Source organism: Lonchura striata, chromosome 8, assembly GCF_050655825.1.
Source record: "Lonchura striata isolate lonStrDom1 chromosome 8, ASM5065582v1, whole genome shotgun sequence".
NCBI lineage: Eukaryota > Metazoa > Chordata > Aves > Passeriformes > Estrildidae > Lonchura > Lonchura striata.
In genome coordinates, this window is record NC_140710.1 from 853734 (window position 1) to 871783 (window position 18050).

General features: G+C 52.3%; 1 protein-coding gene across 4 annotated transcripts in view; it reads left to right on the forward strand.

Moving 5' to 3' along the window:
- NEGR1 (neuronal growth regulator 1) overlaps nucleotides 1–18050 on the forward strand; it is a 175260-nt gene that overhangs the window by 68580 nt on the left and 88630 nt on the right. For all 4 annotated transcript variants that reach the window (XR_014956980.1, XM_031505577.3, XM_031505578.3 and 1 more), the window contains exon 2: nucleotides 1975–2207. Coding sequence is in view for 3 of the 4 variants with exons in the window: in XM_031505577.3 (XP_031361437.1) it covers nucleotides 1975–2207 (233 nt within the window). In the remaining variant the exon portion in view is untranslated. The remainder of the gene's footprint in view (nucleotides 1–1974; nucleotides 2208–18050) is intronic.

Here is an 18050-nt window from a genome sequence, read left to right on the forward strand (position 1 = left end):
TGTGATCCTGGAGGTCTTTTCCAGCCTCAATGATTCTGTGAATTCTTTTCTGATTTGGGTTTTTGGGGTTTTTTCTGGCGAGCAGGGAGTTGGTGGAGCTGGGTTTTTGGGTTTTTGTGCTGGGAGAGGAGGAGGAGGCTGCATGTCTTGGGACGTGTGAGCGTGAATAGACAGTGGAATTACTGAAGTGGTAAATGCTCACTGAGCTACAGGCTGCCTGCAAAAATGCTGCTTTGTAATTCCTGGAGTCCCAGAGTGGTCTGGGCTGGGAGGGACCTCAAATCCCACCTGAGTCCAGCCAGCAGGGCACGCACAGCTCCCTCAGGCCAGGCTGCTCAGCTCTGCTGGGATGGGCTGGACCCTCTGCTGCAGGGACTGGGGGGAAAGGAGCGTGGGCTGCTGGAAAAATCTCAGTGAACTGGAGCTTCCTCTGCCTCTCCCACCCTGCTGCTCACTAGAATCAAGTTCAAAGCACCGACAGGACTTTGAAGGAGGCTCCTTGCCTTCCCTGGATGGGACCAGGCCCTGCAGAACTCCTCCTGCAGGGATCCCAGCCTCAAAGTGCCACTTCCCTGTGGCATCCCAATTCTCTGCTCTGTAAATGGGGATTTTTTATCCCACGTCGCAGCTCCCCTCAGAGCCCTTTCAGATTTAGTGCCGAGATCATTAATTAAATGACTGGTTATTCTCATGCTTTGTTTCTGAACCATTTCAACCTGATATTTCCAGTTCCTTATTCCTGAATGGAATGTCATTTTCCACTTAAACAATACTGCCAGATGCTTAAGCCACCAAATCACCATTTTCTGCCTCCACTTTCTATGGCTGTGCTATTTTAATGTTTCATCAAAGGGACGAGCTCTACTGCGTTCCCTTCTTCTCTTGGATTTCCTTCATGTAGAAAGCTCTTTATGAAATAAAAATGTCCCATTAGTCTGTTGCCCTTTGTATTATCCTCCTTCTTACCTTCCTTCAGCTTTTAAAATGGTTTCAAAGCCTTAAATTCCAAGGTGGGCATGGGGGTGAGTCTAAAATTTGCCTAATTCATTTGCCACGTTTCCTGAAGAGTCATTAAGTGATGGAGAGAAATGCAGATTTCCCGGTGCCACAGCATCCCTGCCCGATGGCTCCGGGCTCTGCAGCCTCCTGAGCCCGTGCAGCTTTTCCTGGTTCCACGGTGCTGCCCGTGGGCAGTGGAGCACAGAGGTGTTTGAGCCAGGCTTAGACATCCTCCTCCCCCCAGGCAGGCCCAGGCTCCTCCACCAGCTCCTGGGATGGGATGGGGTGGGATGGCATGGCATGGCATGGCATGGTGTGGAATGGCATGGCATGGCATGGCATGGCGTGGCATGGCATGGCATGGCATGGCGTGGTGTGGCATGGCGTGGCATGGCGTGGCACGGCATGGCATGGCATGGCATGGCATGGCATGGCATGGCATGGCGTGGCACGGCATGGCATGGCATGGCATGGCGTGGCGTGGCGTGGGCTGTCAGCTCCCTTCCCACCCAAACCACGGCAGGGGTTCTGGGGTTCTATGAACCCCCTGAAAAGAAGCTGCTCTGGGCTCTCTGGTGCCCAGGTAGCTTTTCCTGGAAACGTCTCTTGGTTCCTGAGCTCAGCAGCAGAAGGGGGCTGTGCCCCAGGAGCAGGGCAGGAATTTTCCGTGGAGCGCGCGTCGCTGCTGAGGCTGGAATAGAAATAATTCTATTCCCAGGCAGGATAGCAATAATAACTGAGGCTTTCCTCCCAGCGCTCCAGCAGCCTCTCCGGCAGGAGAAGGGGCAGGAAGGACAGAGCAGCCTGTGCTGGCTGTGCTGGAAGCTGGCTTGGGCTTGGGCTGGCTCCGAGCTCACGAGTGACTCCTGTGAGGGTTCGGCCCTGATAAACCCCAGCTGTGCTCAGCCTAAAGGCGGCAGCGGGGGCATCGAGCGGCTCCCGCGGCTCCGTGCTCAGGGTTTCCCTTCTCCCCAGGTGCTACCTGGAAGATGGAGCCTCCAAAGGGGCCTGGCTGAACCGCTCCAGCATCATCTTCGCGGGCAGCGACAAGTGGTCGGTGGATCCGCGCGTGTCCATCGCCACGGCCAACCGCAGGGAGTACAGCCTGCAGATCCAGGACGTGGACGTGACCGACGACGGCCCCTACACCTGCTCCGTGCAGACCCAGCACACGCCCAGGACCATGCAGGTGCACCTGACTGTGCAAGGTAGGGCTGCGAGAGCGCTGGGACGGGGAACTGCAGCCCCCTCAGAGCCCCTTCCTTCCTTTCCAGAGTCCTTCCTTCCCTTCCAGAGTCCTTCCTTCCTTTCTAGAGTCCTTCCTTCCCTTCCAGAGTCCTTCCTTCCTTTCTAGAGTCCTTCCTTCCTTCCTGGAGTCCTTCCTTCCTTTCCAGAGTCCTTCCTTCCCTTCCAGAGTCCTTCCTTCCTTTCTAGAGTCCTTCCTTCCTTCCTGGAGTCCTTCCTTCCTTTCCAGAGTCCTTCCTTCCCTTCCAGAGTCCTTCTTTCCTTTCTAGAGTCCTTCCTTCCTTCCTGGAATCCTTCCTTCCTTCCTTCCTGGAGTCCTTCCTTCCATCCCAGAATCCTTCCTTCCTTACTGGAGTCCTTCCTTCCATCCCAGAATCCATCCTTCCTTCCTTCCTTCCTTCCTTCCTTCCTTCCTTCCTTCCTTCCTTCCTTCCTTCCTTCCTTCCTTCCTGGAGTTTTTCCTCTTCTTTCTCTTCTTTCTCTTCTTTCTCCCTCTTCTTCCTCTTCTTCCTCTTTTTTCTCTTATTTCTCTTCTTTCTCCCCTTTCTCTTCTTCCTCTTCTTTCTCTCTCTCTTCTTTCTTCTTTCTCTCTCTCTCTTTCCTTTCTCTCTCTCTCTCTTTCTTTCCTTCCTTCCTGGAGTCCTTCCTTCCTTCTTTCCTTCCTTCCTTCCTTCCTGGAGTTCTCTTGCTTTCTCTTTCTTGCTTTCTCTTTCTTTCTCTCTCTCACTCTTTCTCTCTGTCTTTCTTTCCTTCCTTCCTGGAGTTCTTTCTCTTTCTCTCTGTCTCTCTCTCTTTTTTTCTCTTTCTCTTCTTTATCTCTCTCTTTCTCTCTCTCTCTTTCTCTCTCTCTCTTTCTCTCTCTCTCTCTCTTCTTTCTTTCTTTCTTTCTTTCTTTCTTTCTTTCCTTCCTTCCTGGAGTCCTCCCTCCCTCCCTTCCTGAGCTCTGGTGTCAGCTTTCACACGGATTTAATATTTATTGCATTGTTCCAGGGTGAACAATTCTTGGTTTTGATTGTCTTCCTAATAATTAATGCCCTCATGCAAGGGCTAAAAAAACAAGTTGGAAATTAATTGCGTGTATAAAATACATCAACAGGAGCTTAAAATTAATTAGGCTAACTACAAGCATATAGAGAAATAATAACTCAATAGTTAAAAATATGCATAATTATTAAGCAATTGCATTTATATCTTCAGAAATGCAAAGTATAACCTAAGGCTTTAACTTATTAGTCTTTGGTGCAATCATCATTAACATTTTCTTTTGCATTTTTATGAGTAATAAGGCAATGAATATAGAGGAGGAGAATTGAACTGGCAATCCCTATTAATCCGTGTGGCACGTGGAAATCCCTTAGAAATAACGGGGTGAGCCACCCCCACACCAACTGTCCACACCCACGGGGATCCTGCAGGAACGCTGGGCTGCACTCGGAGCTCAGTGAGTGTTTTATTAAAACACCCTGCAGGCATTTCTGTGACCCAAAACACCCTGCAGGCATTTCTGTGACCCTTGGGCTCGGCCTGGGGCTCGGGGACAGGGACAGGAGGAGAGGGAACGGCCCCAGGGCGGGCACCAGCAGGAATTTCCCCATGGAAAGGGGTCAGGGAATGGCACTGCCCAGGGAGCTTGGAGTGCCCATCCCTGGAGGTGTCCCGGGAATTCTGGAGGTGGCACTGGGTGCTCTGGGTGGGGACAGGGGGGTCCTGCAGCCCCTCAGTGCCTGCTCTGTGCAGGGACCCCCTGACACCCCTTGTGTTCCACTGGGAACAGCAGGGCCAGGGGGCAGAGGACCCCAGCCCCAAAAGGGACACAGGGCAGGGCTCAGAGGGACCCCAGCCCCAAAAGGGACACAGGGCAGGGTTCAGAGGGACCCAGCCCCAAAAGGGACATGGGGACACAGGGCAGGGGGCAAAGGACCCCAGTCCCAAAAGGGACACAGGGCAGGGCTCAGAGGGACCCCAGCCCCAAAAGGGACATGGGGACACAGGGCAGGGGGCAAAGGACCCCAGCCCCAAAAGGGACACAGGGTCACAAGTCAAGGTTCAGAGGGACCCAGCCCCAAAAGGGACATGGGTACACAGGGCAGGGGCTCAGAGGACCCAGCCCTGCACTCGTCCCAGGGGTTTTGGGGCTGGGTTTGGCTGCTGGGGGTGCAGAGCTGGCACAGGTCACTGTTTTGCCATTCCGGTGCAGAGCCCGGTCCCAGCCCTGTCCCCAGGTGTCCCCAGTGCCTGCTGCCCCCTCTGTGCCAGCCCCACACGCCCAGCCCAGGGACACGGCCCCTGCTGCCCTCCCAGCCCCACCTCACCCTGCAGGAACCTGCTCCCGACACGGGAGCTGTAAATAATTCAGTTATCCTTGGAAATGCCTTTTATAGATTCAGTCAGGAACCACAACCTCGGGTTTTTATTTAAGCATGTTTAATGTTCCCCAAGTAATACTCTAGGCCCTTTTTCTGTTTAATAAACCCCCTTAATGTCCCCTAAATATTAATGTATTGATTTAGTCTTTGCAATGTTTGCAAAGTCTAATTTGTTTCCTCAGCCAGGCCAAGAGGGACTTGCATTTGAAGCTAATGAGATAAATCTTCCCCAAATTTATTTAAAGTGGGACAAAATAAATATGCAAAAGACTTTAAAATCATCTAACAACCACTTCCCAGCTAAAACTGACAATCCATTACTCTTTTAAATTGCCAGCACTCGAGCAGGGTGTCAGTTTTCTTTATAAAATCAACTTGCTGGTGCCAGCCGCCGTTATCATCTTGTCCCCGCTCAGCACGGGGAGAAAAAGACTTGGAGAAACATTTCTGGGGTGGGGGGAGGCAGGCACGGAGGGTTGCTGGTGATGCAGAGCCCCAGCGGGTCTCTGTCCTGCCCCACGAGCAGCATCCTTGCCTGGCCGTGGCCTGGCTCCCGTGCCATCGCCACGCCAGCAGCGGCTGATCCCGGCGCTCTCGTGCTGCTCATCCCTGCTCTCAGTTCCTCCACCCGTGGCCCTCCCAGGAGCTCTCGCTCTAAAACAACTCCGGGTGGCTCTTCCCCGCTCGGCCGGGCTCCAGGCACAGGAACGGCAGCGCTGGGAGGGGATCTCGCTTACAGGGATGGAAATCGGGGTTGTATCTGGAGTGGAGCGGGGCTGCTCTCGTCTAAACCCATAATTCTGCCATGTGCGAGATGCTTTGGTCACGGCTGCCACCGAATTTCCATTGCCAGCCTGAAATCTCCATCTTCTGGAATCTGCAGGCAGAGGACAATGGGCACAACATGATCATTTCCTCTCTGGCCTGAAGAGTGTTGGTTCTGTTCCAGGGAATTGAGTGGAGTGGGATGGTTGGTTGGAGTCCTGCTAAAGGTGCCTGCAGCAGGGTCCCAAGGGCCTTTCAGGAGCTCCTTGTGTTACATGGCCATGCCAGGCGCAGGAGGAGGAAAAAATATGGCATAAAGTGAAAAAATAAACCACCTCTCAAAAAATGCTTAGGTGAAAGAAAAGAATAATCCGCCTCCCTCAGTGAAACAAACCCACCCAGCTGGGAAGGATCCCAGACCATTCTGAAGCACAGGGGTTATGGAGATTTTGGAAAGAGTGGGGATGAGCCAGGAGCTGGTGGTGGGGCTGCCCTGTGCCCTGGGCTTTGATGGGATTGAGGCAAACAGGGGTGAAATCTGGGCTTTGAAAATGAGGGAATTGGTGAAATCTGAGCTTTGAAATGGGGGGAATTGGTGAAATCTGGGCTTTGAAAATGAGGGAATTGGTGAAATCTTGGCTGTGCAATGAAGGAATTGCTCTAGGACCACGTCACATTGGAACCTTCAGCAGGGGTTGGTGCCCCCAAAACCTGTTGGGTTGTTTTAAATTGTTCTCCCCCTTTTCAAAGGATAGTTGCTCCATGCAGGGGCAGTCTCATTTGAATGCTTCCACAGAACTTTATTTTGGAATGGACTGCAGGAGAATGAAAGCTGTGACATTTGGTTAATGGCTCTCTCCAGGCTGGTTCCATGGAGGTACCCAGTGTCCTCCACCCCTCTGGGAATGTCCCTTTCCCTGGACTGGGCTGCCCTGGGCAAACGAGGCAGTAATTTTCAGGATCACTGCCATCATCTCCTCACCCAGAGCTGCTGGAGCTGCCCACCCTGAGCCAGCAGTGGAAGACCCCTGAGCTCTGTGCTGCCTGTCCCTGAACTCTGGGGCTGCTGGGATTTTTCCCAGTTTTCCCACTGGATTTCTGCTAGTTCCTCTTCCATAGCTCCAGCCCATCAGTTGTCAGGGGAGGTAAAGGCAGCCCCTGTTTGAAAGTGCAGCTTTGGCCTGGAGAGTTGATACCAAAGGAAATCAAACAGCTCTGGAGAGCACCGGACATGACCTCTGCAGCTCTTCCTCAGAGCATCCTCTTCCTCACCCCAGACTGGAAAGAGAATCTGAAAACTGTCACACTTGATGGCCTGGAATATCCTGGATTTAAATCTTAATATTTAATACTTAATGAAGGCTTGCTAAGGAGGAGCAAACCCACTGATTTCCCCCAAATGAGGTTCCAAAATCTCCAAGCATCCCTCTCTTCTGTTCCTATAAAACTGAGGAGAAGATGCTGCAAAAGCATTTTAGAGTCCAGCTGTGGCCAGGCAGGACTTTTAGGAATTAAAGGGGTCCATGTGCCAGAACCATTCCTACAAATCCTGGGAAGGAAAGGGGATGAACCAAAAGGACTCCTGGAACATCCTCTGGTGTCCCCGTTAGCCTGACTGCAGCTAATGGCTCCTGACACACTAAACAGGAGACACCAGAATTGGATAAAAACATTTGTCAAGTCCAGTCAGCGTTGAAAAAGTGAAACAAATGGAAATTGGGCTGAATTCCCAGGTTTCCTGAGGAGTGAGAGCTGCCCTGCAGCCGCCCTGCTCCTCGGAATGAGGTCTGTGAGCAATTCCAGAGTCCAGCACTTGTTTAAAGAAACAAATCCTTATTCCAGGCTCCAGGGCCCCAGGGATTCACGATTTTACTGTATTTGCAGTTAAAAGCAGCAGCATCAAAGCTTGTTGTGTGAGGTCATGGAGAGGAGAAGGACCCAGGGAGAGCTCGGAGCCCCTGAAGGGGCTCCAGGAGAGCTGGAGAGGGGCTGGGGCAGGACAAGGGAATGGCTCCACTGCCAGAGGGCAGGGATGGGTGGGATGTCTGCAGTGAGAGGAGCTGCACGCTTCAGCTCCCTTTCCATGGTGTTTCCATGATCTCAGAGGGCTCTTTGCTTTGGCTGTGCCTTCCTCTGGTGGAGCAGACCCCTGGCACCTGCAGCCTGCGCTGCTGCTCCTCTCCCAGGCACAAGGGAAGGGACCAGAGGGAGTTTGTCTACTCCTGCTTTTAAACCCCTGTCAGCCTGGGAGATGGGGTTGTTGCCCTGATTTACGTTCCTGGTGGCAGCTGTGGCCCAGCACATGCTGCTGCAGGAGCTCCTGGTGTGCCAGCTTCCCTCCAGGGCTGCCTGAATGTCCCACCTCTGCTGCGCTGCCCATTCACAAACCAGAAACTGCAGGGGGGCAAGGAGCTCGCAGGGAAATGCAGGGGCAAGAGGAGAAATGCACACGCCTGAAGCACTTGAACAACCTGGGCAAAATGAAGGAGGAGCTCCCTGGGCCTGAGGCTGTGCTGGAAAACAGGAGCAGTGTCCTGGAAAGGCTCTGGGAATGCACAGGAGCCTCAGTCCAGCTCCTCAGGATTTGCCAGCTGGGAAAGAGGGGCTGGGGACAGAGCTTTTCATTGCAAAGGTGATTTCTGAAACTGGAAATAATAGCAGTGCATTTTCTCTCTAAACCCCACCTCAGAGTGCGAGGACGCTATTCTTCCATTGGGATTTATTCCATGGCACATCTTGGCTTGGATTTCCGAGCTGGGAACTCGGAGAAGGAAAACATTCAGAGCCCTGAGCTGTGTGGGGTTGGTGTCTCTGGGAGAGCCACAGGGTGGGATGGCCCTGGTCCAGCAGCTCCTCCTCACGCTGCTCACACGAGCAGCATCTCCTCGTGTTCTGCACACACTCCCTACTCCAAACCCCTCGTTTTCATTTCGGCTCCGTAGCCTAAGAAAGGGTAAAGGGAGGATGATGACAAAATCTGATATTTGCAAGCAGCCAAATCCACCAGTTGGAAGGAGCAGAACCAAATGCCTGTCTTTAAAAAGAATGTAGGGAGCTAATTTAGGAAAATTTCTGGAGATGACTGAAAAAACAACTGAGAAGTAAAGTGGCAGATTCATCCTGTAGGACTGGATTGTGAGGGATTTGACAGGCAGCTTTAAAGGGTTGGGATTGAATGTTTCCTGCCTGGAAAACCTCCATTTGAAGGAGTGGATCTTTGATTGTACAGCTTTCCTAAAGGTGTGAAGAAAACTTTTCAGTTGTCCATCCAAAGATTCTGGGGCAGCAAATCCCATGGTTCCCTTCCCTGGCAGGGGTGCAGGGACAGGAGGGGACAGCTTTGGGGACAGGCTCTGGGCCCAGGGACGGGACAGGGGAAAGGGCCTCAGGCTGTGCCAGGGGAGCTTTGAGCTGGTGTCTGGGCTTGAACAGCCAGGTGTCTGCTGAGGAGGGCAGGAGCCTCCCCTGAAATGGAAAATGCAATCCCCTCCCTCCAAATTATTATAATTTTGAAATTAAGGGGCTCTCGGGCAAAGATATGGGAGCAGGAAGAACAGAAAGAAAATTGAAAATACAAATGCAAAAGTACAAAAAAGAAAACAAAGCAGTGCCAGGGTCAGAGCATCCCTGTCCCCTGTGGGTCAGGGAGTGGCTCAGCCCCATCCCAGGGGGGCTCAGCCCTCCTGCAGTGCCAGCTGTGCTTCTGCTGGAGCAGGATCTGCACAAGGGGGGAGTTTTCCTTGGAGCTCCAGGGCTGGGGGAGATGGGCCTGGGCTCCTCTGGGAATGCAGGGGGAAGAAAGCTGCTCCTCTGGGAATGCAGGGGGAGAAAGCTGCTCCTCTGGGAATGCAGTGGCAAGAAAGCTGCTCCTCTGGGAATGCAGGGGAAGGAAGCTGCTCCTCTGGGAATGCAGGGGGAAGGAAGCTGCTCCTCTGGGAATGCAGGGGGCAAAGGCTGCTGTGCTGTTCCCAGGTCAGATTGGATCCAGGTAGGAATGTTTGGCTCCTCCCCTGGGCAGAGCCTCTCCCCATGGATGATGGAATTTTCTCAGCCATGCAGAGACACCCAGTAGCCACGAACAGAAGATAATTAATAATGAATGGCCCATGAACAGCAGAGATCTGGAGGGAGGATTGGCTGTGGCAGAGATCAAGAAAACTGCCCAATGAACAGGAGATAACTGCCCCAGCTCTGACAGGGGGTGACAGAACACACAGCCCAGCCACATCCTGCATTTCCAGCCTCAGGCAGTTGGAGACAGGAGAAGTTCTGCCTGGACAGGGCTGTCCAGCCCTGGCACGGCTGCCCAGGGCAGGGCTGAGTCCCCGTGGAGCAGTTTCAGAGCTTGTGGCACCTGGGGACATGGCTGGGGTGGCCTTGGCAGTGCTGGGAGCAGTTGGACTCCAGGCTGGGAGGCTTTTCCAGCCTGAAGGACGCTGATTCCCTGATTTTCTCTGCCTTTCTGCAGGTGCCTGAGGCTGATGGTGTTTCCTTTAATCCAGCCCTGTAACGCTCCGTGCTCCTCTCTGGGAGCAGATCTCGCAGGGGATGTTCTGGGAGTTTCCTCACAGGATTCACACAATGCAAACCCTGGGACTGAAATTACGGGGGCTCCTTTCCTGCGCGGTGTCGTTTGTGAGGCAGGAACGGGATCATAAATATACAAGGTCTTTAGCTGCAGACGAGGAAACGACAGCAAAATCAAACCACACAGCACTGATTCATAATGCAATCCCATAATGTGACTCCAGCTCCTATTATACCCACTTATCACAGGTCTTTTATCCCAGCTATTCAGATAAAAGCTCGGGAATTTGTGCAGGCAGCACGGCACAGCCCCATGGGTGAATTCTGAATGCTGTGCTCAAGGAGATGCACGCACAGAATCTCTCCTTTTACTGCTGGTTTTGGCATCCTCTTTTTTTTTTTTTTTTTTCCCCCCTACCTGATGTTTTGAACATTTCTCCCCTCAGGTTAATATGTTCATTTATAAGGAAAGGATTAAACAAAAATCTCACGAGGGAGACGTGAACTTGAATGTGAGTGTGCAGATTTGAATGGATAAAGAGGCACTTCAGGAGCTGGATAAAACCAGAGCGTTCCTAAGCCTCTGATTCCAAACCTGCCTCAAGGCCAGCGGTGCTGAAGACATTACAGGGAGCAGAATAAACAGCTAAAAATTGCTTACTTATAAAAAGCTTTGTAATACCAAAGGCTCAAGTAGAGAATTGTAAGTCAGTTATTCTGTTGACCCCCGTGGATTACTTGTTTTGTTGTCTCTAAGATTCAGAAATGTTCTTATTTTATTTAGACTGAAATTTTAATCATCCCCACTTTGCATTTAAAATATGATATTATTTCCCCTTCTATCATCTGTAAGAGAAAATGGGGAAATTTCCTTAATAGTTGGCAGATTAGCTTTGTTATGTAAAGCAGATCCTGGCAAAAGGAATTATAATTAACACAAGCGTTCCATTACACAGTGAAAGGCTTGGTTTAAAGTCTTTCTGTTCCAAACACTTCAAAGCAGAGGCTTTGTTTTGTGCTCCCACTGAATTGGATGTAGTTAGCACGCCCAAATATTTTGCCCATAAATATTCCCAAATCGCGGATGTGATGGCAGCAATCTCCGAGTGAACTTTCCCCAGCCCAGCTTTGGGGTTTGAAAGCTATGGCAAATCATTTCTGTCAAAACCCTGCTCAGCACAGATACCCAGAGCCCTTTAGGAGCAGGAAATTGCTCCTGGTGCTAAGCTGCCTTGGATTTATGGCAACAAGTGCTCGTGCCCACCCACAAACAATGCCCAGCACACATCCTGGCACCCTGGGATCCCGGGCAGGTGATCATTTCTGTGCTGCATGGATGTCACTTCCTCACGGGCCTGTTTCACTGCCTTTCTTGTATCTGGGGGATTTTTTGGGAGGAATGTGGTGGTGACACCCCTTCCCTGGCAGGGTGGGCAGGGCTGGGATGGAATTCCCAGAGCAGCTGTGGCTGCCCCTGGATCCCTGGCAGTGCCCAGGGCCAGGTTGGACACTGGGGCTGGAGCTCCTGGGACAGTGGGAGGTGTTCCTGCCAGGGCAGGGTGGCACTGGGTGGGATTTAAGCTCCCTCCCAGCCCAAACCAGTCTGAATCCCGTGATCCTGGGATTCCCAGGGAGCTGGGGCTGCCTTTGGGCACGCCGGGGGCTCTGGGGGCTGTGGCTCTGCCCCACGGGTCACAGCGAGGTCCCTCCGGAGCCGTGAGCAGAGGGGACAGGGCACCAGGCACAGATGAACCAGCTCCTCTGGGGCTCTGCCAGTCCCCTGCTCTGTCCCGGGCCATCCTGGCCCCACTGCTGTGCCAACAGGGTGTGCTGGGGGCTTTGAACCGCCAGTTACCATCAGCTGATGGAGATCTTATTTGTTCATTTATTCACTTATGCCTTTCTGGATGCTGAGGCTGCGATGTCCCAGCACAGAGAACTGAGATTTTATTTATTTATTCATTAATTTATCCATTTCTGGGTGCTGAGGCTGTGATGTCCCAGCACAGAGAATAGAGATTCTATTTATTTATTTATTTATTTATTTATTAGTTTTTCGGTGCCCAGGCCATGATGCCCCAGCACAGAGAACTGAGATTTTATTTATTTTTTCATTCATTTATTCATTTCTGTGTGCTGAGGCTGCGATGTCCCAGCACAGAGAATAGAGATTCTATTTATTTATTTATTTATTAGTTTTTCAGTGCCCAGGCTGTGATGCCCTGGCAGGGAGAACTGAGATTTATTTCTTTATCTATTTATTTATTTATTCATTCATTTCTGGGTGCCAAGGCCATGTTGTCCCAGCACAGACAATTGATATTTTATTTATTTATTTATTTATTTATTTATTCATTTATTTATTCATTTATTTATTCATTTATTAGCTTCTGGGTGCCCAGGCTATGGTGCCCTGGCACAGAGAATTGAGATTTATTTATTTATTTATTTATTCATTTCTCAATTTCTGGGTGCCCCGGCACAGATAATTGATATTTTATTTATTTACTTTTCTATTCATTTATTAATTTCTGGGTGCCCAGGCCGTGGTGCCCTGGCACACAGAAGCCCCTGGTGTGGCTCTCCCCTCCGATGGACAGAGCTGCTCTGCAGGACCAGGGCAGGGTCGTTAGCTGGGCACCGGTCATTAGCTCCCCCAGTTAAGCAGGGTCATTATCTGGGCACCTAGCCCCCAGTTGAGCAGGGTCATTAGCTGCCCCAATTAAGCAGGGTGATTAGCTGCCCCAATTAAGCAGGGTTTGGGGGCTCAGCCCTGCTGCCCGGGCTGCCGGTGCAGGTCCCGCAGCTCCGGTTTCTCGGTGGCACAGTTCCCGTACCGGTGACTCTCAGGGTGGCACGCGGGCTCGTGCCCGTTCTGCCCGCGCCGATCCCAGCGGGGCCGTTCCCGGGGCCCGTGGGGCCGGATCTGCACCGGACCGGGCAGAGGAGCCGCAGCCCGCGCTGCAGCCCCGGTGTAAGCAGGGTGACTTTCCTGGGCAGCGCTGGCCCAGCGGAGCGCCCTGCACGGGGCTCTGGGCGCTCTCCAGCTGCCCCGTGCCACAGCGGCGGCTCTGCGATCCCGACAGAACGGGATTCACCGGCACAATCCCGACCGAACGGGATTTATGGGCACAATCCCAACTGAATGGGATTCACTGGCACAATCCCGACTGAACGGGATTCACCAGCACAATCCCAATTGAACGGGATTTACCGGCACAATCCCGACTGAACGGGATTCACCGGCACGATCCCAAACGAATGGGATTCACCGGCACGATCCCGACAGAACGGGATTCACCGGCATGATCCTGACAGAACGGGCATGATCCCGACAGAACGGGCACAATCCCAACCGAATGGGATTCACCGGCACAATCCCGACCAAACAGGATTCACCGGCACAATCCCAACCAAATGGCATTTACCGGCACAATCCCAACTGAACGGGATTCACCGGCACAATCCTGCCTGAGCGGGATTCACCGGCACGATCCCTGCACAGCACCACTTCCCCTGTGAAGGGCAGAGCATCCCATCGCTGGTGAGGGCACACCTCGAGGGCTGTGTCCAGCTCTGGCCGCTCAGTTCGGGAAGGACATTGAGACATTCGAGTGCATCCAGAGGAGGCAACGAGGCTGGAGAGGGGCTGGGAACACAAACCCTGTGAGGAGCGTCTGAAGGAGCTGGGGCTGTTCAGGCTGGGCTGTTCAGCCTGTTCAGCCCTGTGAGCAGTTTGAAGGAGCTGGGGCTGTTCAGGCTGGAGAAGAGGAGGCTCAGAGGTGCCCTCATTGCTCTCCACAGCTCCTGAAGGGAGTTGCAGACAGGTGGGGTCGGTCTCTTCCACCTGCAGCACTGACAGAGCCAGAGGACACAGCCTCAGCTACGGCAGGGAAGGTAGAGGTTGGAGATTAGGGAAAAATTTTCACCAAAAGAATAATAAAGCTCTGGAATTGTCTCCCCAGGGAGGTGGTGGAATCACCATCCCTGGATGTGTTTAGAGACTGGCCATGGCACTCGGTGCTGGAGTCTGGTGAGGTGTCAGGGCATGGGCTGGATTGATGACCTTGGAGGTCTCTTCCAGCCTCATCATTCCGGGATTCTGTGATCCTGTGTGATTCGCATCTCAGGGCTGGGCTGGGCCCCTTGGGGGAGAACCCGGAGCCCACCTCGTTTTCCTGCAGGGAAACCAGGGCAGAATTCTGTGCTGTCTCTGGCCAGGCATCCCAAAGTGCTGGGCAGGCAACGGCCCGATGTTAATTGGGTGCTAACTGTCTGTAGAATATGAATATTAATTACGCCATTAATCCCCATTAATCCCAGCAGTCCCCATGCCATTGGAATGTCAGGAAGATTAAATCACACCACTCCCCACGCATTTCCGTGGGATGGGGGCAGCTCTGCAGCAGCTCAAGAGGAGGAATTAATAATGTGGAAAGCAATTCCAGGTTTCAGTGTTAGATAATCACTACTAATTTCTAGGCTTTGTGGTGAGAACAAAAATAAATACTGAATAAATTTGTAGTCACTGAGTTAATCCAGGGAAGAAGCCTGTCCTCCCTTGGACTGAGTGGAAGCACTGGAAACTTGCTCAGGGTAAATTTGTGTTCAGGACGAGCAGAGACCATAATCTCCTAAACCTTCCCATCCCAGCCCTGCCCACCCTGCCAGGGAACAATTCCCAATTCCCAATCTCCCATCCATCCCTGCCCTCTGGCAGTGAAGCCATTCCCTTGTCCTGTCCCTCCATCCTTGTCCCCAGCCCCTCTCCAGCTCTCCTGGAGCCCCTCCAGGCCCTGCCAGGGGCTCTGAGCTCTCCCTGGATCCTTCTCCTCTCCAGGGGAACATTCCCAGGGGCTCTGAGCTCTCCCTGGATCCTTCTCCTCTCCAGGGGAACATTCCCAGGGGCTCTGAGCTCTCCCTGGATCCTTCTCCTCTCCAGGGGAACATTCCCAGGGGCTCTGAGCTCTCCCTGGATCCTTCTCCTCTCCAGGGGAACATTCCCAGGGGCTCTGAGCTCTCCCTGGATCCTTCTCCTCTCCAGGGGAACATTCCCAGGGGCTCTGAGCTCTCCCTGGATCCTTCTCCTCTCCAGGGGAGCCCCCCCAGTTCTCCCAGTCTGGCTCCAGAGGGGCTCCAGCCCTGCAGCAGCTCGGGGTGGAATTCCCTGGAGTCAGTGGTCCATGGGGGTCCCTTCCAGCCCCCAATATCCTGCGGGGCTGTGCTCTAGCACGGGTGGGAGAGAGCTGGGGCTGAGAGGAAAGGACTAAGAATTGCTTTTCACATCAGAGCAAAACGCTTAAAATGGGAACTAAGCAGAGCCATATGGTTGGGATACAGGGAAGGGGGAGTGATGCAGCCAGAGAACTGTCAAGGGAAATTATTTTAATAACTATCTTGGGAATACGATGTAAATCTGTCATTCAGGCTCGCTGAAGAGAGACTGAACCTGTACAATTCTCCAAAAGGAAAAATGCAGAGTTACAAGAAATCATCTCAAATCATTACAGCTCTTTTATTTAGTTCCTGTGACAGCATGAGCAGCAACAGGTATATCACTGTTTACCTGTCACAACCCTCTAATATTCTCATTTTGCCTGTAAGGAGCAGTGATGAGGTTTTACCTCTAATTTTCCAATCTAGAACTCTCTTCTTGGCACTTCTTGTGTGGCAGGAATCCTTCAGTGAACATCCCTTTGCCCGAGCACGTTGGAATTTGTGTTTAAAAGATGGATATCCCTGTTTGAGTGCACAAATTCCAACCTTGGGGACAGGGACGGGGGTGGCTGGGGCTGGGCCAGGGGAGGTTGAGGTTGGATTTTAGGGAAAGGTTCTTCCCCCAGAGGGTGCTGGGCACTGCCGGAGCTCCAGGAGCACAGGGTGGGATTGTTGGGCTGTCTGTGCAGGGCCAGGGGTGGGACTGGTGATGCTGGGGGCCCCTCCAACCCAGGATATTCCAAAATTCCGTGGCTTTCCCAGCAGCCTGCACCCCCTGGGTGCAGCTCTTCCTTTGTCTGCGAGGATAAAGAAAGGAAATCCGAGTTTATTTTGAATTATTACATTTTATTGCTTTTCTGGCTGAGCAAACAATGGTGCTCTGGCTGCTGGTTGGAACTCGAGCCTTGTAGGATTTAGGCTGTGGTCTGGAAAGGGGAGCAGTGGGGTTTTAAGGGGATAATGTGTGTGTCCTTAGGTAGCAGCAGCAGCTTTCTGACACCTCTGGAGCAGCAGAGGAGCCCATGGGTGATGGCCCAGGAGGAGGGGAGGATGGGGCTGCTTTTGGGGAAGGTGGAGGTGTTTTTGGGATCCATGTGCTGGGATATTGATGGGGCTTTGCTGTGTTTCATTGGCCTCCTTCACTCTGCAGCTCCTCAATCACAGAGACCTTCAGGAGCTTCCCAGGTCCAGGAGCTTCTAGGGATGTTCAGACTGGTTTATTCAGATTTATCCAGGCTCTGTTAGGCTGACAAATGTTCATCCTGTCCCACCCAGTTGTCCTTTTCTTCCCCTGGGTAAACTCTTCTGGTCTTGCTTTAGAAGTCTTCTTGACTTATAAAAGACTCCAGGGGAGCACTGGTTTAACCAGATAAAAACTTGTGTTATTTCAACCTTTGACTACTTTCATAGTTACAATCATTCTTCTTCAGCCCCATCCAGCCTGGCCGTGGGCATTCCAGGGGCAGCCACAGCTTCTCCGGGCAGCCTGTGCCAGTGCCCAGGGAAGAATTCACGGGCTCCCCTGTCCCCTGGTGCTGATGGAAAGCATCCCTGCTTTTCCAGAGCCCTGCTGTTAATGTGGGCCCTGCTCAGCCAGAATCAGCGCCCAGCTGGGAGGCCTTTGGCTCCAGCCTCCAGGAGCTTGCTTTTTTTATCGTTATTTTTGCCCTTTACAACTTTTTGGCTCCATTTCCATGATGAAACAGTTGACAGAGCTTTGATTGCAGAGTGCTGCTCGCTGACAGGAGCTTGTGGAGCGTCCCAAAGCTTTTCCAGGGCGTGGGGAATGAGCTGCACCTCCTGCTCCCCGTGTCTGGGGGCCAGGAGTGTCCCGCTGGGCCAGCTGAGCTGCCCTGGCAGGAGGAAGGGTGGAGAGGCACAGCCACAGGCACAGATCTGGCCCGGGGCACAGAATTCCCAACAGGAGCGTTCCTTTTCACCCCTGCCCTGGCACTGCCCTCAGACTGGTCTCAGAAAAGCTGAGCACACAAAGCAGGTGAAGATAGAGTTCTGAACACCACGAATTTGCAGAGATCCGTGGATATCAAAGAGGGAAAAGATCCATCCCAAACTTAGGGAAGGGCCACTCTGGTGCCACTTTGTCACGCCTCGGCGCTGACAGGAATGGGAAATAAATGAAGGCTCGAGATCCAAGCATTTCTCTTCCCAGCCCACCCATCATTCGTGTCCTCAGCCCCACTTTGCCAAAGCTGCTGTGTTTGAGACAAATTGTGTTTAATTAGGAGGAGGTGGAGACCTTTAGGCAAGGCTCTTCAATCAAAGTGCCTGGAGGAACTAATCATGGGCATGCAAAAGCAAAGGGCTGCTGGCTGGCTGTCAGAGGGGAGGGCTGGGGCTCTGCTGGAAAAGCTCTCCTCATTTAAAATCTGGGCTCAAGACTCTCTGGAAATGGTGCTTGTGCTGGGGGCATTTCACTGCTCTGTAAATATTGAGCTCATCTGAGTATGAAATGAAGAAATGTAAGAACTATAAAAAACAGAGCAATTTTCAGTGAGCATTGATAAAAAATTTTACTACGCCAAAAAAGCACAGTTATCTTTTTTTATGATTGATACTTAGGATGCAAGATGTTCAACTACACAGAGGAGTTTGTTGGAAATAATCCTTGGAGAGGCTTAGGGTTGGTTATAGTTTAAAGTCAGGGATTTGGGGTGTGGCAGCCAGTGTTTAGGGATCAGTGTTGTTTCCAGGGCTGAGGAGGAAAACGGTGCCTGGGCTTGCCAGGGAGGTGGAGGATTTATTTTACCAGGGATGGAGGGACAGGACAAGGGAATGGCTTCACTGCCAGAGGGCAGGGATGGATGGGACATTGGGAATTGGGAATTGTTCCCTGGGCTGGAATTCCCAGAGCAGCTGGGGCTGCCCCTGGATCCCTGGCAGTGCCCAGGGCCAGGCTGGACACTGGGGCTG